Source organism: Falco biarmicus, chromosome 5, assembly GCF_023638135.1.
Source record: "Falco biarmicus isolate bFalBia1 chromosome 5, bFalBia1.pri, whole genome shotgun sequence".
In the NCBI taxonomy this organism is placed as follows: domain Eukaryota; kingdom Metazoa; phylum Chordata; class Aves; order Falconiformes; family Falconidae; genus Falco; species Falco biarmicus.
Genome location: NC_079292.1, coordinates 41,807,857 through 41,834,097, shown reverse-complemented (window position 1 = coordinate 41,834,097; position 26,241 = coordinate 41,807,857). Strand labels below are relative to the sequence as shown.

Here is a 26,241-nt window from a genome sequence, read left to right as displayed (position 1 = left end):
GATTAACTGCACAAAATGGATTACTATGAAATCGCAAGCATCATGTATAAACATTGCAGTTATTTAATATACATTCCCTATTTAAATATTCAGTTATCTTGCTATGTATTTTTGTACATAGTTTTCCTGCTTTTTGGTTTTAAAGTTAAGATTAAAATATTACACTGCATTCCTGTTCCACTTCTAACCCCAGTTCAGTTTTGACAGCCACAGAACATCAGTTTTCACACATCTATCTGTTTCTTTATAGAAACAATAAAAAACCACCTCTCACAAGCCTCACTAAGTTTATTTAAAGACCTGCAAGACAGTAGTATTTTATTCAGATTCTGAATTTCTCAGGAATCTCATGTATTACTGCAATAAAACTGCAAAGACATAAATCCCCTTCTTGTTACATGTAACTGTTATTTCAAATAGTTACAAATCTGAGGAGTTATGCTAAACATATTCCAGGGTACAGCAGTAGAAGAAAAGCTCCAAAGCTTTCCCTAATTTTTTTTAATATGTCTTAGATATTATAGCCTTTCAGCTGGATAAGAAAAATACATGACCATCCGTCAGAAACCTGCACAGAGACATATGCATGCTGAAGTCACAGAGTCACAAATTTTCCGGTGAATGTATGATGGGCCGAGGGTACAGCACACTTAAGTGTGCCCCAGATGAAACACCTGGGCGCATGCTGGTTCTCTCTACAGGGAGAGTGGCACAACAGACCACACCAGTATGAATTCAGCTAGAATGGAGACCTGTTAGTGGACCCAGAGACAGGTTTCCCAGCTCCTCTGCTACCTCCCAGATATAACCTTTGGGAAAACACTGGCAGAAGACACCTAGAGGATATCTTCCTCAAGAGATATCACAGGTAGTGCCATGTGGCAATATACAATTCCATAGTACACCAAGGGATATTTTATTAGATAAATGTGACCAACAGGGTTTTTTTACAACATGGACCTGTTGAAGCCAGTTCAGAGGAGGGCCACAAAGATTATCAGAGGGCTGGAGCACCTCTCCTAGCAAGACAGGCTCAGAGAGTTGGGGTTGTTCAGCCTGCAGTAGGGGAAGGCTCCAGGGAGACCTTACAGCAGCCTTCCAGTACCTAAAGGGGGCCTACAGGAAAGCTGGAGAGGGACTTTTGACATGGGCATGTAGAGATAGGACAGAGGGAATGGCCTTAAGCTGAAAGAGGGTAATTTTATTAGATATAGGGAAGAAATTCTTCACTATGAGGGTGGTGAGGCACTGGAACAGGATGCCCAGAGAAGCTGTGGATGCCCCATCCCTGGAAGTGTTCAAGGCCAGGCTGGATGGGGCTTTGAGCAACCTGGTCTAGTGGAAGGTGTCCCTGCCCATGGCAGGGGGGTTGGAACTAGATGGTCTTCGAGTACCCTTCCAACCCAAACCGTTCTGTGATTCTATGATCTACTAGTCCATCTTCAGCATTCAATATTCAGGTAAACAGAGAGAGAGAGAGAGAGAGAGTGTGTGTGCGTGTGTGTGCGTGCGTGTGCGCGTGCGCGTGTGCGTGCGCGTGCGGGTGTGTGCGTGTGTCTGTGTCTGTGTGTGTCTGTGTGTGTCTGTGAAGCAAGTAAGTGCAGTTGTGTCACCTAGTATTTGCTGCTGTCACTGATGGGAAAACGTCCAGCGCACACACCCCCACGAGGTGGAGCTCACAGCACTGTCACGGAGCACCCTGCTACACTGGCAGGCATCTCAGCTGCCCAGTGCAATGGAAATCCACAGCAATGTCAATTAAAGGAGATGGAAACAGCATACTACAAGTACAGACCATGATTCTAATTTTATTGCATGAACCTTCTAACACATCAGCATCATCAGTTCTCCGAATTCTTCAGAGCTGACCATCAGGCTCCCGTTTTCCTCCAATTGCCCTTGGGATGAGGTTAGAATTGGGGTGATTAAGTCCTTTTTCTCAACAAAATCAAAATCCCAAAACAAGGAATTAAAAAAATGCCAGAACACACAAGGTCTTTCTCCCTGCACTAGGGCTGAAACTAGAAAGCAAGGATGAAAGAAAGAAAATATGCAGCAAATAATAAAACACAGTGCTGTTCTGTGCAGCAGTTGACATTGGGCCACAGGGTTTGCTCTAATTATAGAAAATACTTTTTTACTCAAAAATCACTACTATTACCCAATAAAAACACACCGTGTTGAATATTGGGTTAAAAGTAACTTTGTTTTGTAGTGGATTTTCAGTGATTTCATGGCAGCAGAGCTGAGCGCTTCCTAACTCTTAAATGGACATTCAGGGCTGAAAAGAAAATGGTCCTCCTGGGGATGGAGGTGGACTGCAGTTCCCCTTCTGCCAAAGCAGATGCCAAGGGACCATGCTCTAAAGGAATTGATCCAAGTTCAGCACAAAGAGGAGGAAGATTATTTTGGATTTCTGCATGATTTCAGTGAATGATTTACAGGGCAACCCCCCAAGTGTAGGTGAATATGGGGGGATGACTAAGAACACACAGACAAAGAGTTCATACCTCTGAAGTAGAGTGTGCTTCCATGGAAAACACTGCTATGACTATAACCTGCCTGTGTGGCAGTAATTCCAGTATACGTCAATGTATGCTACTGTGAAGAGGTATTAAGAATGTAGTTACTCTGTGCATAAACAAGTTGAAGTGTTTTTGCAACATTTTGTACTATGTGTTGAATACAAAAAGAAAAAAGTGAAACTACACTGGTACCATTCGCACAAGCATATTTATTATATAAATATTTTATAAATTACGAGATTTTAATTATAAATGTAAACACTTCTAGGAAAATAATGTTTTATATTCTTATTAATGTTTACAACTAATATAAGGCACATAGTGCAAAAATACATTTCTGATGCAGAGATCACAAAATAGTTACCTACATGTGTTATGTAAAAAGTAGCTGCTTACACTTCTGTGGTACAGTATTGTTTTTAATTAATACATATTGTTAATTCATGGCTAACTCTTCATGGGTAAAAATATGATACAGCTGCCATTTGATCTACCAATTGTACTGGCATGCAAGATAAATATTTGGTTTACAGAATGCACATTGTCAGAAAAAGCACATATAGTTATCTGGTACATAATGTATGTAGAAAATTTTATTCTGAATACCTGAGAGTGGCCCTGAAATGCATTATCTTTATATGAGTACATTTCTACAGTTCTGGACTGTAAAGTAACACAACACAACTAATCAAGAGCTAGACCGTTTTATAAACCTTGTAACTCTTTCATACACTTTTCTGAAGGAAAGAATTTTAACTAGCAGATGTTAGAACTGTATTTACAAACACTGAAAAATGAAACTGACACCACAACCACTGTGGGGCCTGATGCGGCTTCTGCCCAGCGTTTCACCAAGGTTCCTGAAAATTATGTAGAATCCGAATACAAGAGGGACACAGGCTACAGCCTTTACTAATATGCCATCGGCCAGTATAAAGGAGTAAGGCATATATGGGAAGTGTTTAGTTAAATACATATTTGTGCAATCACATATTAGATGCTACGGTAAAGAGAATGCACTATTTTAACAGTACACTGGGATGAGAAGTATGGATTCAAAATTAGATTTCCAAACAATTTGTTTCCTTATTTTCTTTTCCTGTAACCACAACAAAACTAAGCCTAGACATTTAAACAGGTGCTATAGAGACTACAAAGGCTAAACCACACTTCTCAGGGTTACTGCTAGTATTTGAGCACCACAAAGAAAATAATGAAATGGATGAGGAAAAAAATGTTTACTGACAGAGGAACACACAGGACTATAGAAACTATCTCAAGTATGTTGGTTATATGCTTTTCTGCTGTAAGTTTGTGACAGATAACTCCTAAAAGGTTTCACAAAATCTGTCATATTTGAAATTATTACCAGTCTTCTCTATATAGCAATAACTCTTTCCTTTCTATACTTTAGTACAGTTGATCAAGAACAGCAGTAGGGTGTAAATTTTACGGAATACTGCACAAAGAATTCCACTAATTAGTGGCAGGTAAAATATTACAATTATAGTACAATTCAGACTGTTACCAATGGTAGTAATCTCAGTGCAATGTACTTGCTGATACACACTGTACATTGAATGAATGCCTCCCCATTAAAACCTGAAGGTTTATGGTTGTGATTTATGCACTTACTAGCCCCAAAACAGACAACACATCCCTGAATAAACACTGAAGAAAACAGGAATTCTTAGTAGTGAGCACCGCAGTAATGACCATTACAGAGATGAAAGAATTTAAATATATATATATATACAAAGCACCTACAATTTGCACTTAAATGGCAGATGTCCCTGCTTTGATGCTCTTACCACATCAGAGTTCTCACTGTATTTGAAGCTGGAGACCAATAATTGTGTTAGGAATACATTTCCCACAAAATCCTCCACATCTTCCATATATTTTAGTACCATCCTGAGGATCAGACAGAGAACAGTCAATCAAGAAAAGTGATTGAAATCACAGCTGTACAAAAAGCTCCTGGAGGTTTGCACACAATAGGCATTTTGACATATCGTACCTACAAATACAGCATCAAATTAGCAAAATAGGCGCAGAGATCCTTTCTCAGTATCACTGTACACCTTCTTTCCCAGCTTACCACCCAATGCTGTCTTAAACTGCACATGCTTACTGTTCTTGTTCAACGGTTCTTTTGGTTTCCCACACAATCCCACCTGTAAGGATCCTCTGTAGTAGGGTATCTTTAATAAAATGGGGGGGGGGGGTTGTGAAGTATTATTAAGTATCTTCGAAACTTTTAACAAACCTGGTTACTATAACAATAGGCTCTTAAAAATCTGTAAGAGAAGGGTAAGCAGGCAGTGTTGATCTGGATTAGATTCTGGGCAGTGTGATTAAATGTGGTTTCTGCACTGCATCTGGAAGAACACTTAGATGTGTCAGAGACCTTTAACACTATTTTTGATTCACAACTAGCTTTCACTAGGAGAGTCATCACTTGCACCTCTGGAGGTGTAATATTCAACTGAGCAGGTAAAGGAGAACAACATTGACTTACGTGGGATTTGTGTATGTCAGCAGTTGCATAGTTGCCCTGAGCAATCCACCTAACTGTACTGGATAATCTCAGACCTGTTCCAGCCAAATTAATGCTGAACTGTCCCTAACACACACACAAAAAAAATAATAAAAAAAAATTGGTAAGATACAGAGCTGATAAACAGAGTTCAAAACACTAAAATACTTTACATTGGCATATCTGTGCATATCATGTAGGGTATATCTAGACATTAAGTACTCAAAGGTACTAAAGGTTACCTACACTGCATTATACTCTTTTTTTGGACACAGTACAGACACCTGAATGGGTTATTCTGCAATGAGTAGTACCTGTGCATCAGCTGCTCTGTAGCATGTCTGCAGAGTCTGAACACAGAACTAACATCAGACAATTCAAATTATTTTAGCCTTCTTTCTACATATTAAATTTTAAATTACAAAAGATATGGATGTTCAACATGCAAGAATGAGGAATTTTCTGATGAGTTTCTTGGAAGACTTTTGTGTTGGTTTGGTTTTTTTTAAGTGCCTGAACATTTGGAAATAATGTGATCAGGACCTACTGCTATCCGGAAATTGGACAAATCACGTCTTTGCCATCTATTCTCAAATTTTTGCAAGTACAGTGTCCAAGCATCTTCATCTTATCTTCCATTTGTTTTTAGTATAAGAAATAACATAATTGAACATGAATGTAAGACGAGGTTCAAATAGATAAATTTATTGCTAAATTGAATGTTTTGAAATACAAACCATTCAAAACAATTTATTAATTCTAAAATTTGTGCCTATGCAAATATATACTCTGAAAACTAGCTTGAGAAGAGTCACTTCATATGAGAACAAGAAATATATCAAAGCAACAAACTGCCCTGCTTTATAAACAAACGGGTACAGAAAATTATTAAATTGCATTCACATTGAAGTGCAATATGTTGGGAAGAAGTACGATGTCCACAAAGAGCCTAATGGTCAGTATAGCCATTGCTACAAGCAGAAAACACCTCATAAAATTCACTGAAGACCCAAATTTCCATATTCAGACTTGGTTAAAATGGCCTAAATTCTGAGATCAAAGCTTTAGCAAAGATAACATTTCTGTTATGTATGGTAGCTTCTCTATTTTATTGCTTAATATTGTCATATATATCTATTTTCATATATATATATATGAATATTTGTGTGGGTATATGTATGTGTGCATGTATAAAAATACAGCATTCAGCCTTTATTCTTACGATTCACTGAAGTTCCTTCATAAAAATTCAGTCTTACATTGTTTGGTATGGCAGATTTGTTTTAAGCACTCGTATACTCAGGCTGAACTAACTTAAGTTTATATGGATAGCGTAGTGGAAGATTTCCATTTAATGGATAAAGCATCTGGAGGAAATGCATACAAACAGTGTGGAATGCTTTTCACAATTAACAGGCCCAAAGATACCATTTTGCAAAAACAAATGAGAGGTGCTATGTACAGTTATAATGACAGGTTATCAGCTGTCTGACACGTCATGCAGCATACTCAAGGTCAGGAACAGATTTGAAGGACTGAAAGCACAGGAATGGGGGCCTTTTTACTGCATTAAAACATCAGTTTCAGTACAGTTCTTAAAGATGGAAATGCATCAATGCAAAACCATGTAAGCAGAATGATTTCCCAACAGAAGCTGCAGATTACAAATAGATTTGTATTGTACTAAGCATAAAGAGTTTGCAGGTTGAAGGTATCTAATCCAACTGTTTCCTTGTCAGGGGTTAAGTCTGCCTAACTTAGGCACTTCATTTGAACCTAAATTGTATGTAAATTGTCTCTAGCTGCCCTTGAATGTGTCCACCCACACAGCCTGTCTTAAGTTTAAGCACCTAGGACAGATGGACAGCAGGAATTCACTTCCACACAAGTCTGAGCTAGTCAATCTTAACTCTCTTTATCATCAGCGAAAAGAAATATACACTTCTAGATGACCACTGACCTCATGGTAAGGTGTTTTAATAGGGTAAGATAAACTGATCTGTTTTCTAGGGAATCCCATTTCCGCTAACAGACTCCAAAGACAGCCTGGGTTGACTAGTGCGGACTAGGGCTACGTCTGCATTAGCAAGAAGGGCACTGCATGACGAGTAGGTCCCTAGAGTGGAAATGTTGGGTCAGAGAGCCCAAGGTCTATATACATTACACAGATCAGGGTTTTACTTCAGACTAACTCTCATCTAGTCCCGTAGACTGAATCCTCATTAGCAGTTAGAGTGCATTAAGATCCTTCTTCTGGAGCTCACTCTTTGATTTAGTTTCATCCAGAAGGCATCCCATCCATGTCTTTCAAGATCACTCCATGATGTGAACCAACAGACAGTAAACTGGGACAATACGGAGATTAATTTAAAAAGCACCATCCAATCCAAACTAAAACACTAATGTAGGCACACCAATGGATGTATACATTTTATATTATACTGCTAAACAGGACTGATTTCCTCTGCTAGTCTTCAAGGATATGAAGGATCAGGAGAGAAAGAGAGAAAAGAGAAGAAAAATTCTGCAAGACTGTAGAAACAGAAAGTCACTGGGAAAGAAGAAAGATTAAGAAGGTATTAGGGGAAACAAAGGATACATCATGTCCACAGGGAGGGAAAGCAATACATGAAATACATAGAAAGCTGGATATACATGCATGGACCCTAAAGGGAAAGTGTGGAGTAAACAATTTAAGGGAGAAAAGGGGGAGTGAAGGGGAGATGGTGGAACAGGATGGAGAAGAGTAAGAAAAAAACACCTCATTAATGTAGTACACAGACTAGACAGAACAGGAGACTGGTTTAGAACTTTACAGCTCCAAATCAGTCAAACAGATTTTATTTTTTCCTCTCTTACATGCACATTTCAAGGAGGTAAGAAATTAAATACCTGTGGACATCTGACAGCACTGTAGCAATCTCCAGCTGTAGCAAATGGAATTGCTCTCCCAAGTAGAGTCTGAGCAAAAAGAAAATCTGTGGCTAGAAAACAGAAAATTACTCAGCACTGAAACTGCTGCATTAAAAGTTCAGGTAAAACAGCGTGAAAAGGCATTAACATCGGGGTTTTCTAGTTTGGTTGGGGGGGGGGGGTGGTGTTGTTTGTTTGGAGGGTTTTTTTGTGTGTTTTGATGTGTTGTTTTAGAACTTATGTTTTAAATATTTATTTTGGTTAATGCAATACCAGTCAAACCTACAAGCCCAGTTCTCTTCCTGAGATAAGAGGGGACTGGGAGGAGGATGGATCCGCACTTGGAGACAGCTCCAAGTGAGGTGCTTGTCAGCCACCTTGCCGCCTTCAGGCAGGGGTGGAAGTGCTGCAAGATTCCTTGCACATTTACTATGTCTGCCAAGGTCTGAGAAGGGACTAACCACAGCATAGGAAGACTTTTCCAAGAAAAACATGCCAGGGGCTAAAAGGAAATGGAATAATGAGAGTAAAACCTTAGAAACTGAAGCTAGTTCACATGTAAAATATGAACTGTAAGACTCATGACACAAACTAACAAGGGGATTAGTGGTGGTTTCTCTTTTTTCTTTGAAATTCCCATTGAATTCCTAATGGAAATAAGAGTTTTGTTTGCCCCAAAATGGCCCAACGGGATCTATAAGTGGGTCAAAATGGTAATTTGATAATTATGACCATGTGCAATTTCAATAGGATGCTAAATTTGTTATAGATTTCAATAGAATGCTAAACTTGCCAAAATGCTTACTTTTAATTTGCATAGAAGCTACATCAAATCTTATTTTGCTAAAAACTGTGAAGCCAGCTGCAAGGTAATCATTTCGACAGGCACAGTCTTGCCTTCTGCTTCCGTTGAAAGGACATTCATATGGATTCTGCAGCCTAGAGAATAGCAAAAATTTAAGATTCCTTTTGACATTTTTCTATAACATAACATCATAGTGAAAAATAATTGCATTGCACTATGCCACATAAAAATACTGAACAACAGCTACTTAACAAGAAGCTCAGCTGTTAATCTTGGCTCAGCTGAAACAGTAATATGGATTGAAGCAATTTCTACTAAAGTTAAGACAGAAAATTTAAAGCAACTAACACAATTTCAGCCTGGAATTATACACATTTCTGCATATGTGTTCATAAACCTGAATAGCCCAAACAGAAAATCAAGAAAAGAATTCTACTCATCTGTTCTCACAGAAGGTAAATATCATTTTATTCTTTTATTTTGGAAGGGATAAATGCACTTCATGAAGTTGCAAAACCACTTTTATACCTGAATCCATATACTTCAGAAAAATTGTCTGCTTCACCTTTCACCAATGTCAAATATTCTTTGGGATTCTCTAAGTGCATGCCTGAGCAATAAATCTGGAAGAAAAAACCACAACCATTTAGCAAAATCTTTATTGGAAAAATATTATTTCATAAAAATATGTGCTCATAAAAACTCATAAATATTAAGATTACCTTTATTATCCTTCCCTTAACGTTAAGTAGGTATTCACCATCCTTTCTAATCCCTTTCTTAATCTGGATGTCTTTGCAGGTGGTAAGAATTTCACCTTCAAAATGAATTATCAAATCATATATTAATGTATTTCATTTATAGAAATTAGTTTTAGGACTTACTTTTGCATAACTGTGCTCCAAGCGTATTTATAGCTTTTCTGTAAGTAACCTGGGAAAACATTAACTTCAGCTGATAATTACAGCTGTCACTTACATTCTTCTTCACGGCAGATCTTTCTGGCATCTGGTTTTAAATGTGGCAGGCACAAGTCACTGGATAAGCCATTTTCAGCCATACATTCCACAGTTCTCTCCTTTACCCCCACTCCACAAGACACTGAGCACTAGATGCGGATAGTCAAGAGTTAGTTTAGAAGGGAGTAAATAATTAATATAATTATGTCAGCAAATTAGTCTTGGCATTCATTTGTGTTTAAGGCAGCTATCAAAAATGAGCTTGCACATCTGTACTCACTTTAGTCCACTTCCCCACTCTCCAGGTAGCTGCTTGTGAGCATTCTTTGATATCACATTTATAAATGTATGGGGATGGCTCTACTGGGCATTCTCGGTACACTAGAGTTCGAAGGCCACGGGCATGCTGATTTTGAACAGAATGGATTCCAACACAGTACGTGATCCTCTGCTGGTAACCAAACCCACAGCTGGCTGAGCACTAAAATAAAATCCCCAAGCACAGGCATTATTTCTGTGAAACTGAACCTTTCTGCAGCATTGCAATTCCAGATAAGTCAGCTTTGATCCTGGCTTTGGCGAAAGCCTGTAATTTGATGCGTGCCACCTCGGGGCTGTGCATTGGCATGTAGAGGTGAAGGTCTACAACAGTTATGCACGCAAAGAGATGGCAAGTCCCATGCTGCCCTTTTCTCAGAGCTCACGGAGGGTGCAGAGCAGTTCCCTCTCAGCTGCACTACACACACACATAGGTAGTGCGGATGTGTAAGGGAAACAAGGCACTGATCTGTCACTTCACTGAAATCAAGGAAAAGATTTTAGTTTACTTCAGTGAGATCAGCTTGCAAGAGATTTTCTGGGGAGCCAGCAGAGGAACCTTGCTGGTAGGGGCAACCATCCTCTAGCTGGTGTTCACAGGTCCCAGAGGGGCTACCAGAAGACTGATAACGATCTTAATCTACAAGTTAAATCTTTATCTACTTAACCTACAAAAAATCTACAATAATGATGGCTGATTGGAAGGTTCAATGTGGAGAAAGTTTATACATCCACATTCAGGTGAAAATACTTCGGGTTGTTTTTTTTTCTCTCTACACACATGATGTACATTTTACAGCAATAGAATGTTCTTAAACATAAAATTATATAAAAGATGTGAGAGCGGTATAATTAGTTTACCTGTGACAGTTCTGCTGTAAGCACAACATATTTAGAGGGAGCTATCCTGCATTTTTTCGTTGATGGAGGCTTTGTGGCAGAATCACAGAAGCTTTCATCCACTTGGATCTGGTGTTCATCCACACACTTAACCTTCTGGTATATTTCCTTTTTTCTGTATGATGCTGAGCACTGAGAGCAAGAAAAACAGTCACAGGTTTTGTACTTAAACTAGCCATTTACACAACAAAGTTATTGACTGATCACCACACACCAGTAAAACCCAGACAGCAATACCTTTTATGGCAGCTGCTATCAGTGCCAGACTAACTCACTGAATAAAAATCCTTTACTTTGTTTTCAAGGTTCAGGTACCTCTAATCAGCTGAAAAACCAAGAGCATTTAGTGACATGACCTTGTTAACTGTTGGGTGGGAGAGGGGAGAAAATGAAAACATCAGGCCAACATGATCGGTTGAGTGTAAAAGGGTACAAAGAGGGTAAAGAACCAAAAAAGGTATTTCAGTAAAAAATGAAAGGAATAAGTTGGTCTTGAAAACAAAATAAGAGTTCCTGGAAGCATGTACATGATATTATACTGATAAAAGAAAAGAAAACATAACAAAACCACCTGTTAATGAAGGCAGTGGCAGCTTTGGGCAGCAGTATCTGTTGAGCCTTTGCCCTTTGAGTGTCCTCAGACCTCTCCCCATGGCAAGCTGGTAGGATGGGAGGGTCATCATAGTTCTGCCAGGACAGAATGAGAACCTTGCTGCCTTCAGAATCCAGAAAAGTGGAGGTACAGGCTAAGTAATACATATCAACAGCATGTCCTCAGCTATGATGCCTCAACCAACCTGTTTGAACTTGATGTGAGAAAGAAGGAAGGCTTGAATACATGAACTCTAGTCTCAGCAGAGGCAATAATCAATACCACCACCTACTACAGTCAGACCAAAACCTAACTTCAGAGTCATTTGGACCCAATAGCAGTCAATTAGAAGAGTCATCAGGGTCTGACACATAGGTCAAGAATACTGTTCAAATTTTATTATTATTGACTCAAAGAAGCAACTTGAAGTAAAAAGAACAGGTGCTGTATAGTAAAACAGCTCTGCCAGAAGAAACCTCTAACTTTATCAAGCTGGATCCTCAAAACCTCAGAGGATGGAGACTGTACGAATTCCCCGGGCAGTCTGTTTCACTGCCTGACTTGTCCTCCTGGAGAAGAATATCCATTTTTCATCCATATATCCATTTTCATCATAATATCCAGTTTGAACCTTTCTGGCTTCACCTTACTCCTGTTGCTTCTTGCCGTCCCACCATAGGATACTGTGGTGAGCCTGGCTTGATCTTCTTGGTTAACATCTTTGCTGTTACTAGAAGGCTACTGCTAGATCTGCCCAAAGCCGTCTCTTCTCCAGGCTGAGGAAACACAGATCCTCCAGCCTCTCCTCACCTGGCAAGTGCTTCAGCTCCCAGCCTACTTGGAGATCCTTTGCTGAATATACTCTGGTTTGTCAATCTCTTTCTTGCACTGGGGAACCAAAACTGGATGTAGAAGCTAGATATGATCTAGTAAGTGCTGAGAAACAGAGGGCAATGATCACTGCCCTTGATCTACTGGCTGCACCCCTGTTTGTGCAGCCCAGGAAGCTGCTGGCTGCCCTTGCTGCCAGGGCACAGGGCTGGCCCACACGCAGCTGCTCACCGGGGCCACAGGCTGTCCATTCCCAGCCTGGGCTGCCGCAGGAGTGCCTGCTTCCCAGGGGTAGCGCTTCCCATTTGTCCTCATTGCATCTAATGAAGTTCCTGTGGACCCATTCCTACTGTATATCTGGGTCCTCTGGATGGCAGCTCTGCCCTCTGGCATACTAAATAGACTCCCCAGTTTAGCATCATCTGCAAAGTTGATGAGCAAGGAACTGAACCCCAGGGAACTGCTCTGCAGATTTCACTAAGCACACTATTGAAAAGAGCTGCAAAATATACACCTGGGTTTGCAAACTTCATTTGACCCGAAAGCTCTAAACATAAAGACACCCAGCTAAACCATCATTCAGATGAAAAGCTTTAGCTTTTTATTCTTTTCACACGAGCAACAGATTAATAGCCAAAACAATCAATAATACCATGTTATTGATGTGGAAAAACAACAACCTTATCACATCTGAGCAACAGCCTGTCAGCAGTCTTTGTAGTGGGGAGGTTTCTGAGGGAAAAAAAAAAATCTGACAAAAAATATCACTTGCATTAGGTAGAGGTAAGGTCATAAGACCTAAGGATAAATTTAAGCATTGACTCATGATTAGGGCAGCAAGTGCTTATAACCTCCCAATCTTCCTGAGCGATTGCCTTCTTTCTTGAAAAGGTGAGGTGACAAAGACGATTGCAGGAAACCAGAGACAGCAACTAGACTAAACCAGCGAGAGGTGCACCTACCCATCCAGAAGATCTACAAGAGGTTGTGGCCCAGCAGCAGAAGCCATACCTGCATTAAGCCTCTAAGAAACCCCGTCACTCAGAGAATGAAAATGTTGTAAGGACTTGCACCAGGGGATGGAGCCTGAACGTGGTCTGCTAGTGTGACTTACAGAAATCTTTTAACAGCATGGAGCAGCAGCTCAGAATATTGGACACATAAGGAATAACCCAGTCATGAGGTAATGGGGACAGGCAGAAGAGTTCTTTTCATCATGCTTTATACACTAGCCTTGCAGACATTCTTCTCTTTAGTATAAAAATGCATATTTGGTGGGAGAATGCTGGCAGCCAGCCTCCCAGCTGCACGCTGAAGAAATGCTAGATCTGGAAATTTCTCTGCTATGCTGTGACCGGTGAGGCAAGGAAATGACTCACAAGCGCTCAGAGCGGAGACAGCTGCGCAAAATATTGCGAGTTCGGTGGATGATGTACTGCACCAGGAGTGGAATACAGATGGACAGACACTTGAACTACTATTAATACTAGATGTACTATATACATACAGATGTATATATACATACACGCATATATACGCAGGGCTATATATGAGTCTAGTGAAAGAAGGGAACTATATGCAGGAATTTCAAGCAAGCAGCAATATCCAGGTGGAAGAAGTTATGAACTAGGCCAGAAGAGGTAGTGAAACACAATGCATTTGTAGTGGAGTGCTCCAAATACCCAGCTGGAGTATACAAATGTTTGAAGGAAAGGAAAATTCACCCTCATTCTCTGAAAGTGTGTATTTGTGCTAAAAGGACATTCTACACAACTTCCACTAATTCCTGATCTTAACAGCTTCATATGAGAAGAGAACACTTCAAAGAAACATGCCAGCTTTCCCTCAGTATAGCTTAACAGAGGAATATATGTATGTCTGGACTGCATTAATATAATCCAGGTTTTGCAGAGCACCAACAAATGACATATATTAACAGTAGTCACTTCCACGGGATCGTGTCCCTGAGACTTTAGAGCCTTCATATTCAGAGTTGCAGGGGGATTTCCCTAGGAAATTGAACAGCACAGATTATTAAGATGCCACAAATGCACAAACTGGGTTTTTGTTTAATGTTACAGTAAGAGACAAACTCTTCCGTATACCGTTTCAGGTATTATGCATAGTTTTTGGTCTCCTCTCTCCCTCTCTCTTTATGTATGTTTGTATGTTTGCATACATGGATACAAAAGTTTGTAACTTTTTAGCATGTGGAAAACAGTCATCACATCTTTAAGAATTACAGCTCCCTCCTGAAGGTATCTTTAGATTTTTCTTAAATATGAAAATGTGTGTTTGGGAGAATGCTGAGTTTTGTTTTGTTTCTTATCTTTTCTGGTAAGACCTTCACACAGAACTTCTTGAAAACCCTGTTGTCTAAAGGTTTTACCTCCAAGGTTTTTACTTCCAGCTGACATTTCACTTCTAGTCTTAAGAAGTGATTTTTTAAAAATGATATTTAGTAATGAGGTTTTATTAGACACTTTATGCTCTATGTAAATAACTCTGTATTCAAATTAGAGTTCTGTCAATAGGGACCTGCTCAGAGCTCTGCCAGAGCTTTTGTCTACAACAGTAAACAAGCAAATCCTGTATAAGAGAGTAAACAAAGCCTTTGACATTTTTTGTCACTTTTTTTAGTTTTGCAAGCCTGACCTTCCAAATATCGAACATGGTCACTTGTTATTCTGCAATGTAACAGCTATTAGAAATGTATCCAAATGTGAAAAGGAAAACAAGAAAAATATGACATCATTCAGTTACTTCATACAAGTTGAAAGCCTTACTTACATCTTCCCATTCATCTACCAGCCACTGGTACTGCATGCAGGCAGGCAGCCAGCAATGCCTCTTGCTAGCAGGCCGGGTATCACGGTTACACATTGCGTCACTCACTTGACCCAGATCCTTCAGCTGACAGTAGATGTCCCTTTGCTGAATCCCCACTCCACAGGATACAGAACACTGAAATGGATCAAAATTTGTCACATCAGTGTGAAAAGAGACAGTCCCAGGAAGGTGGTACAGTTACCATTATTACAAGTTCTTAGGATATTACTTAAAATACACCTCACAGCCCCTACCATACTAGTGTTTCATTATATCTGAAGAAATATATGTTGAAAATGTAAAACTACAATTGCAATAAAAAATTGCAAGAAATATGGAAAACAAATACATCAGAGTTACCTAGACTGATCTTCCTACTTTTAATTCACAGGAGGAGCGATCACTATAGGCGTATGCAAAGAAAAAGCTTATATTTTTTGCGAGATCAAACAGTTTAATTTCTGAGTTTACATTATTCCTTTATTAGAGACTGACAGCCTCGTCTGTTATTTTGAAATGCAAATATTAAAATCAAAGAAAAAATCTCAGTATTTCAGGTTCGAAAAATCTTGCAAATGATGCAGTATTTTGAGGATACTTCTCTTTCTTTTGCAGGTGGTACTAAGTATTTTGAATCCTGAGGCGCTTAAAAAGGTTCAAATCCTTCTTGCCACATGCCTCTTTTCCTCCATCCCAGCCAAAGGTCCGTCACTACAACACTAAGGTTTGTGGAAATAGACAGCCCCCTTTTCCCCCAGCTAGAAGGTCCCAAAACCTGCCTGAAGACTCAAGGCTGAGCATAAAGTAGATATTGCTCTATGAAGTGTGGTCAGATTGTGGAGAGCGGTAATGTGTCTTTATGAACGTGGGGAATTCTATTTTGAAAGAGCGAGTGAAATGCAAAATATTGGATGCACTCAGTTCCACGCAGCTTCACAACAAGGTGAGAGATGTTTTACAAGACTAAACCAGGAAAAAGACCAGTATTTGTGACTACAAGCCCTTTTTCTCATCCTTTCTTCACAAATCTGGCTTCACTTCAGTAATTCATATGACAGCAATTATTGTGATATTAAATTCATCACTGAAGAAGTAAACTTTAAAAATTTACTGTTATTTTTGAATTTACAAGGTAAGCTGAGGAAAGTCCTAGAGTACCCGTCCAGTCCAAGATTCAGATTACCAAATACTTCCAGTTTTCACTGATAATTACTTTTAATTACTCTTAACAGAAAGAAAAAGGAAATATAATGAACTACTGTAGATTTCATTGTGATGTGCATATTAAAAAACCCTTCCTGACAAATTTTTCCATTGAAGCAGTGTGGCATAAATATGACCTCGTCCTGTGCTCTCATAGAGAACATTCTAGCAGATTTTACATACCTCTTTCCATCTGCTGGCCTTCCAAGCAGGACATCTTCCAGCTCTACATATTTTGTATGTTCGTGGCTTTTTCAAATGTCTGCAGTTTCGTTCCTCTATTTTAGCTTGGAAACTATTAAAACAATGCACATCACGAAACTTCAAACCTTTTCCACAGGAAACAGAACACTGAAAAGAGAAGTGTATTTCATTACTGTACTAAAAATCTCAAAGTAATAAGAAAACCAGAAAAAGCTGTGGCCTCACCCAAAATGGACTCTATGATTATTAGAATAAGCTTCTGTGTTATGACACATCTACTGTATGTATCTGACATTTCTGTGTAAGCTCTCTCATACAGAGCATTACTGACAGATGCCAAACATCTCTCGTCTTGCTCATTCATTGACGTCATCATTAACAAACACCTGAGCTCAGCCACCCATATCCATGCAGCAGACAGATAATACGACCTCACAAGAACATGCTCTAGCAGCCTTCTGTTTCCAGTATGTACATTGCTATTTTCATGTAAGCATGATGCTTATCAAAAGCATTAAAGAAAAGAAAACGCAAAATTGTGGGTATGCATGTTTTCAGCTATTAGCCTACAAAGTCTGCTCTGACACCTCCTTTCCATGAGCTTTGGGTGTCTTGCTGTATGTGGCAAAAAGGCAAGAGAAGAGGTAAGACACTATAGGTTATGGTGCAGTCCTTGGAGGCATGGCCTTGCCCTACCACCCTGGTATACTATATCCTAGGAACTTTCTGGAGGAAACACAACTTTCTGGAGCTCTAGGACTGACTGACCTCTCTCCCATGTAAAACCAGCGGGGCTGCAGATGGGTTTTGTGACACCCACCCTGGCAGTACACATGATTAGAGCGTGTCTGACTGATCAGTCCCTTCTGCAGAAAGGGCCATTCCTCTGCTAGATTGCTGGACTGCTGTGAGACTTTAGTGAGGCTTGATTTTAATTCTTCAGATTAGGGCTGTCCTATTTGCCTGCAAAGCAGAGCTGCAGGTCCTAGGGAACTTCCAGTCAAAGAAGGAACATCTGAAGCACTTCCCAATTAGGTGGCTACACAGCAGACTTATCTCAGACCACAAGAATTGTGAATGTAAGCATTTAAGTATTTCTTTATTTTTTTTAATCTTGTAATTGTCCTATTTCACACCATCCTATCAAAAAGTTTTGATCAATGGAGAAAATTCCCTTCCTGGAAAAAGAACATCCTTAATTTGTTCTAGGATTTCCTCCATACCTTACTTTACGCTTGGACAAATATTTCCTACACAATCAGGTAGAGAATTAATATTAAAATAAAAATTTAATTTCTAAGTGGATGTGAAAAAAAAGGACTTAAATCTAAATTTACATCATCATCTATGTCACTAGCATTACATGCTAACTTAACCAAGCACTTTTAAAATACATATATCTTCTATTTTCAGAAAATGAGGTTCATAAAGCTTTCAGTACAAAACCTGGCCTGAGAACAACAGCTGGAGAAAAGTTTTCAAAATACAGAACAAGCAACTATAATAAATTAACCTGCTAGGTAAGAAACATTTTTTGCAATAACAATAACTACCCTTTGTTAAACAAAATCTCAGCTGACTCACTTGTCCTCAATACCACAAGGATTCCTATGTGTCCCTAAAGATTTATATGCGTATCTTAAAGTTTTATTTGAAACTGCTCATGCATTTAATATTTGCAGAATAAAGCAATAAATTTAATTTATCCCACAATACAATGGATAGCATGTTTCTCTTATGCAACTATAATTATATTTGCAAAAAGATCAGACTAGTAATTTGGCCACAACTTGCCTTTTACATGTCTGCTATATAATTCCAGCAAATAAGAACGTTTGCTTCTAAATTAAATCATTTTGCTCTCAGCAAAACCTTTCAATTTCTCATTTTAAAATATTATTCATGCATTTTTACAATTTCTGTTTCATTAATTTAGAAACTACTATAAGATAGGAAAATAACAAAAATTACCTGAAACTTTTATGTATGAATAACGTAGGTCAGAAAACTTAAAACTCTGCACTATATCATTAGAAAAGCCTTTCAGAAAACTCAGCTCTGAACTCAGAGGATTTAATTATGAAAGCAGGCAAGATAAAATGTATACATGAAAATTAAAATACTGATATTATCTTGATAATTGATTCTACTCTCACTTAAAGCTTTTTTTTCAGGAAATTCAATCATAAAGTGCAGACATAAAGGACCCCCAAAACCTTAAGATTCTTCCTTTTTATACTTCAGTAGTGTGTAAGTGCAGCACAGAGTTACTTAACCCCCTCCTGTGATGTGTTAGGAAAACACCGCATATCCCTCCGTCCTCAATGGCTTTCCTCTGGGAAGCACAAATTAGGCTCTGGAGGGCCATCAGAGACCTCCTAGTGTCTACGAGGACAGCATTCCAGCCCGAGAGCTGCAGCCGAAGCAGGTGGCCTAAGAGGTCTCCACGTCAGGAGGTGAGGCTACCACAGCATAGAATAATCTCACTCTCTAATTTCTCATTACCCTCAACATTAAGCCTTAATATATATACTTTTCAGTATATATACACACATATTTGTTTATACAGCTTGTGCAGGTATCTCTTACTCAACAAAAATGAGATTTATTGTACAGGGCTAATGGCTGCTAATAACAATAGAATATGCAAAGAAATCTCTTATCCTGCATCTCAGTCTTTTAAAGATCTTCCAAAAACATCTCTACCCACCAGATACAACATTGCATGTTCGCTTCCACAAAGGTTAAAATTGGGTCTGGGTTGGGCTATTTTTTTTTTTTCCCTTTTTTTTTAAAAAAAATAAATTGGTCCGAACTCAACTGAGTTACATTTCTTTCTTATTTAAATGGCTTAATTTAATCTTTATAATTACTGTTCTTTCTTCTAAAGAAAGAAATTGAAGATGTGTGTTAAGCTAGCCTATTATAAGAACTTTTTAGTAGTTACAGAGCAATGCTTGTATAAAGAGATTATTTGCAGTTCTCTTTCATAAAGATGTTCTACTGAATTTTATAATTAGAGTACATTTATACAGGAATTAATAGAATCCACCTTTGTTTTTAATCGTATCAGATGGGAAGCTGAAGCGGGAGCTCAGAAAGGAAAATTCCATTTTGGATGTTAAGAATAACAGAGGCTTTACGAACAGTTATTTCTAACACTACTTAAACTTTCTTTCACTCAAATACTGTTTAGCTTTGATGACTTGAAGCTAGCTGAAACCTAATGTTATCTTAACATTAAATGCAGAAACATAAATGAAAGATACCTAAAATCTGTAAGTAGAAATTATTTAAAAATATTTCTGTATTTTAGAAAATCATTTAAATATAAGGAATATAACTTAACTTTCCAGTAACGTAACTTTGAATAGATAATCTGATTATATTTTTCCTTGCTATAAAAGACAATGTTACAGAATATTGCCAACTCATACCAAGAAAATATGCACATTTAAATAACTTTTTCCAAGAAGATTTTGTACTCCATGTTAATTTAATGTTATCTTTAACAACTCAAAAAACCATGTTCAGCAGGTTGAGATTACATTGAACAATCAAAAATGCATTAAAACCTTACAAACTGTAAGTTTTCCAGAAGGACTGAGACAGCATTTATGTATTTTTTTCGTTATTTTTTTATTATTATTATAAGATTTGCTATCTTATTCTTTCACTTATACTTCAAGTTACAGATCCGATCCTGCTTCCATGTATTGAAACCTCCTTTTAAATAGATCTTACACTGAAAACAGAAAACTTCACTGTGCAAGATGTAATTCACTGGCATACTAATATTATGGGTTTACAACTTAAAAAGCTCCTTTGGTATTGAACAGTCAAATTCTATGAGCATACACAGTCCTTTTACCAGGCTGGCCAGCTCAGCACTTGCCATGCCCATAAGGACAATCAGCCTCCTGGGAACAGATTTTCCTCTATTTCCACTAGCAAGTTAGAAACAGCAATTTCTTTAAAAGTATGTTGAGCACACAGCAGGTGAATGAGCCACATTACAAAACACAGTGAAGATAATATTTAGTGCAACCAAAGAAAGAGAAATTCTCCCAATTTTTTTTTTTATTTAACACACAAAAAAGCTAATGCACTCACCCTGGATGTAGGTGATCCAGGATCATCAACAGAAAATTCAAGAGGGTATATTACTCTGTAGGTATTGTCCTACAATTGGACATATTCTGACTTCATTCCTTAGATAATAAGGAATAAAGAATAATAAAAATAGTTCTTAAAGGGATTGTTTCCTCCCGGAGTGCCTTGGCACCGGATGCAGGCAGGCTCAGGTGTGTTCTTCACCAGGCAGTCACCCACCTTCAGCAAGAGAAACAGAGACTACTCCTGCCCAGCACAGCTGCTCACTGGAGACTCCTGACAAGCAGGTAAGGGTTACCCATACCCCAGCACGGAGAATAAATACCAAAGAAAGGAAATCAAGTCCCTCAAATGCTGAATCAGAAGCTTTAATCAATATGAAGTGAGGGACACCTCTTAACTTTCCTGTAAGGGCAGAGCATAGCTCCTGCTCAGTTCTTTAAATGAAAAATACAGGTTCCATACATGATCCTTGAGTGGGACTCCCAAGTGGCTTAAGGCATCTAAATACAGCTTACAGGGAGGTGTCTGGCACTGCCCTGCACCCCCACCACCCGTGTTTTCCTTAGAGAGTGGTATATTGCACACACTGACCTAAGACACCTACCTGCCTGGCTGCCTCTCAGCTCTGCATCATCAAGAAAGCGCCGTCAAATTCCCCTGTGCTCTGGAAGCCACTTGTGTCCCTTAGTGCATCTAGCCTATGGCACATTTCTTGCAAGGCTGAATTTTGCCCTTCATAAGCCTGCGTTCCTTCTCGGAGCTCCTAACGCATTATTACCATGCCATCTGTGGAATATCATCCTCTCACTGCTTGGCTCCCAGTCTGTTCTGTCGGATGCTCCGACAGGGACCTTCCCAAGGCTTAACTCTCCTGATTGGGAAAAGCAGAACTGCACTTAACTCTCTTGCTGCTTGACCTCCTTCCACTCAAACTTGAACATGGTCAGGAACAAGGTAGTCCTTATGGCTCAATACATCTATAATGTGGCTTCAACTTGTATGACATTCCACACAACTGGAGGCTTATGGAAAGTATATTTTCCATATCTCTTTTTTGCATATTGCATGTGTAGGGAAAAAGAAATCCATAAGAACTTTAAATCTCAAAAGAAATCCGAACATTTTTTTTTCAAAAAATGCAAGTTGAAAAAACCATCCCATAACCATTTTACAGAGAAATTCTAACACTTGTCTCAACATCGGCTGAAGTAATATTTCCCATATGTCAGGTTCTTTTAAAAGCATAAATCTACAGTAAAAAGCTGGACTTGATTACTATTGTTCAAAGTCATTCCATAATGTTGGTAAGTAAGATTCATCTGTTCAGGTCTTTTTCATTGTAATAAAGTTTTGTGAGGATCAGCCTGACAGAACTTCTGGTGCCTTCTGTGGCACAGACTCAGACAGGCATGCCATCATCTGTTCCTACCAAATTTAGGCTTATTTCTGCAGCTGACACACAGAGCTTCACTGAAAGCTTTTTGATTCTTTTGCTATTGTTATTATTTCACTGAAAAGTTGAAGATCTTGGATTACATGGTGGATTTTGTTCTAAATTTTCTTAGCCTTCTATTTCAAGGAAGTGTTTTCTGTAGCTTAGCTGGTAGCTCAGTGGGCTTCTGGGTACTAAAACCAGACCACTAAATGGAAAGCATACAGCAGTTTCTCTTTGCATTTGTGTTAGATATACAGGGACTTAAAATATAAACGACTTGTCTAAAAGCAGTACTGTAACTGTGCTGGTTTTGGTTGGATAGAGTTAATTGTCTCCCTAGCACCTAGTATAGTGCAAGGTCTTGGATTTTTGACTAAACCGGTGTTGATAACTTGTGGGTATTGTAGTTATTTCTGAGCAGTGCTTCCACAGTACCAACGTCTTTTCTGGTTCTCACACTGCTCCACCAGCAAGCAGTCTGGGGTGCGTAAGAGGTTTGGACGGGCCAGAACCAGGACAGCTGACCCCAACTGACCAAAGGGATATCCCAGACCACATGATGTTGTGTTCGGCAATAAAAACTGTGAGGAAGAAGAGGGGGGCTGGGAGGGCATTCAGAGCGATGCATTTTGTCTTCCCAAGTCCTGCTTCCTTGGAAATGGATAAACACCTGCCTGTGGATGGAAGGTAATGAATTAATTCCTTATTTTGCTTTGCTTGCTGGTGCAGCTTTTTCTTTGCCTGTTAAAATGACTTCATCTTAAGCCACGAGTTTTCTCACTTTTATCCTTCTGATTCTCTCCCCCACCCCACCAGGGGGGAGTGAGTGAGCAGCGTGGGTCTTAACTGCCTACTAGGGTTAAGCCACAACAGTAGCACTAGAAACGTAAAGTAGAAAAGGATAAAACGTATTACAAATGTTAAAAGGTACTTTCTTCCTCCTCTTCCCCCCCCCCCCACCCCCCCACCCCCCCCCCTTTCAGGCACTTTTGTGACTGGAAAGAAAGCTCAGTTTGGGTTTGTTTTTTCTTTAAAGACAAATTTATATGATGGATCAGAATAATTACAAACCTACAAGGTTAAACACAGTAGTTACTTTGAGTTGTTTGAAGCTGCATTTTCATGATCTCTGCTTGGCCCAAAAGTCTGTTTGGGATCTTTTAAAAATACATCAGAAGCAGCCTGGGACCACTACTGTAGAAGACAGTAATAAAACATTACTTTGAACATTATTTAGTTGAGTTACTTCAAATTTTTGTTTACTGTATTAGAACTAGCTCTTGCGCCTGCCTCCTCTCTGTTAGCTGCATCTCCCCAGAGGTCCTTGTGATGCTTGAACACGAAACATGAAATAGGCATTTTTCTGCTAAAAGTACTTAAAAAGTTGTTCTTTCCTTTAAGTACATAGACTACTATGTACTACTCTCTAATTAGGTCCTTCCAAATTCTTTACTATAACAAGTACAAACATTTGTGCCATTTAACTCAAGCACTCAGAAAGGACCATGGTTACATAAGACCAAACATTCCATCATTGCTGAGAAAGAGTGGATTAAACTCCAAAAAGGTAGGTGTATGATTTACTGTTACATGTAAGTTACACCTATGTTAACTACAGAAGTGCTCTGAAGATGTTAAGTCACTTCATTAAGTATAGCTTCATTTCAAAAGTTCAGTGCTGTATCACATTCCTTTGGTGTTCATAAAATGTCTTGATTTTAAGAACCTCATTGCAGCTGCAGTCTAAGTTCACTTTGCCACTTTTTCTAAATGTGCTTTTGCAGCTACAGCCATGGAAGGGAGCAAGACTAGGCTAAGGAGGACACAAAGACTTCATCCATTCCATCGTGCTGCTCAGAATTTGGGTCAGCTATACCTGGACCATTCCTGACAGCAGTATATTAGTCTTGCCTTCAATGACAGGGGTGCTACAGACTCCCTTGCACTCATTTTTCTACTGTATGACCATCCTTACAGTTAGAACAAGTTTCTTAGGATTTAATGACAGTCCCTCTTACTGTTAATTAAGGTGGTTACTTCCCTACCCTTAGCACACCCAGAAACACTCACCTCTTTGTAACCACTGATTATGTGTCGAAAGAATACCTCATTCAGTCTGTTCTTCTATAGACTTGGTCTTGAAAAACACAGCTACCCCAGCCTTTCCTCCAAGTCTTTTACCATTCACGTTGCTGTCCTCTGAACCCTCCAACTGCCTGCATGTTTTTTACGAGGAGGCATCCAAGACTGTATGCTGTGTATCAACTGAAGCACCAGAGTTAAAACATGCCATGAGAAAAAGCACATACTCAGCAAACATATAGCCAGTACTATCATCCTTTGTTCGAGTTCTTTGCGTCCTTCTCACTCTGCAGAGTTCCAGATTGCATTTGGAAGCCAAGATCCAGAGTGAAAATTACCTTCTGCAGTAATACTTCCAGTCATACCGCAAATGTCACAGGATCTTTGAGGTAAACTAATAATAAATGTGCTTCCCCTCTTATATTTGTGAACCATATTCCCACTAGGGCTGCAATGCTACCCTTGATCCAAACACTACCTAGATGACATTCCTACCACACAATTTGACTGGATCTCTAAGCTCAGTAATTTCTTTTCCTATTATTTAAATCAAGCTAGACTGTATTTCTAATGACCACATGCACAGCCAGCTGAGCCCAGTGAGTTTCAAAAGTTCCATTTCCCTTAAGTTGATGAATTACTGCTGAGTGATGCGTACTTGTAGAAAGCTCTTAAACAGCCTCCACGTCTGCTGCAAATTCCTCCCTGTTGCCTTTGCATGAGGAAATATAGTACCCCTTGAATCTGTTTGACCTCTTCTGCATCAAAATGTGAAACTAGTACTACCCATGTTTCAGCAAGATGCAACACAAACATTATCCCGAAAGCTTAGTTGCAAAAGTTCAGTCCACAGCACAGCTCTGGCTCCCATGACACTGACGGATGGTCCCCCAAGGTCAGTGACGCAGGGTAAACCTCCATATTCCTACTGCTGGACTTGTCAAACCCATTTTGCAAAGCATACCATGAGGTACTGCAGCACACGTGAAAACCAAACCAGGTACAGACAACCCAGTAATACATGGTCTAAGAACACCTCTCCAAGCCAAACAGGTAACTGTGATGTTGTAACTGTTGTTCTTTCCCAGGCTTTAGGCAGTTGGAGGTAAAATATATGGATATTCTTCTGTTCAAGCTCTACAATAAAACTTCACAGGACAGGGTGCCAGTTCTATGCCACAAAAAAGGCACAATTTTTAGCTGTTGCAACTACTACTGCCTACAAAAATAGAAGGCTGTATTAGCCATCCATGAACTTGTTATAGCTGTCTGAAGTCCTTTCCGATTCCTTGCTAAGCCTGGGTGGCCCAGGGTTCCATAACCACCTTCCCTCACCTAAATTGTTGAGAAAACTTGTTACAGCCTCTGAAATGAAGGTTTATTCCCAAATCCTTCTCCAGCCAATATAAGCAACTCTATTGCCTTGACTTGTAGGGATATTCTTATGAGTAGACATGTAGGTAGGCTCGAGCCTCAGAGCCTTTTAATTCTATCACATGAACAAAGCCATCCTCCTTCCTCTGTGACTGGATCCTCCAAAATACACCCTAGTATTTCAATTGCTTAGGGAGCATGTATGTGGCATCTATTAGGAATGTATTCCTCTTAAAGACATTCTGATTAAAACAAACACAACCACAAAAAAAGACTTAACACTTGAGTTACTTATAGCTAGATTCTGCAGATAGAACATGTTTTTGTAGTTAACATTGAGCTAAACTTCATGCAGGAAGTGTCATTTGATACTATTTTTATACAAAAATCAGTTTGCATCAAGATTACAGTACTTATGAGAACACCTCTTCTGTATTCAGATAGCTTTCAAGTGCTGGTCTCAATTAAACCTAGTTACAGCGTTACTTCAAAGTCTTCCATTTGAAGACCATTCTTCCTCCCCAAAAATTTCACTGTAATTAATTGTAATTAATAAAATCCAGTAAATTTGGAGTAGAATACATGATTATTTTTTTTTTAAAGTGCTAAAGGTCAG

The 26,241-nt window shown here is 39.1% G+C and overlaps 1 protein-coding gene across 1 annotated transcript in view; it reads right to left on the bottom strand.

Annotated features, from left to right (window-relative positions):
• Positions 1–2,714: 2,714 nt before the first annotated feature.
• ADAMTS20 (ADAM metallopeptidase with thrombospondin type 1 motif 20) overlaps positions 2,715–26,241 on the bottom strand; it is a 100,880-nt gene continuing 77,353 nt past the window's right edge. Inside the window, exons 29-39 of the mRNA XM_056341449.1 lie at positions 16,598–16,765; positions 15,173–15,346; positions 10,921–11,091; positions 10,022–10,222; positions 9,761–9,890; positions 9,505–9,599; positions 9,311–9,405; positions 8,783–8,916; positions 7,957–8,048; positions 5,047–5,151; positions 2,715–4,439 (exon numbers count right to left, since the gene is read on the bottom strand). Coding sequence (XP_056197424.1) covers positions 4,350–4,439; positions 5,047–5,151; positions 7,957–8,048; positions 8,783–8,916; positions 9,311–9,405; positions 9,505–9,599; positions 9,761–9,890; positions 10,022–10,222; positions 10,921–11,091; positions 15,173–15,346; positions 16,598–16,765 — 1,455 coding nt within the window. The 3' untranslated portion in view covers positions 2,715–4,349. The remainder of the gene's footprint in view (positions 4,440–5,046; positions 5,152–7,956; positions 8,049–8,782; positions 8,917–9,310; positions 9,406–9,504; positions 9,600–9,760; positions 9,891–10,021; positions 10,223–10,920; positions 11,092–15,172; positions 15,347–16,597; positions 16,766–26,241) is intronic.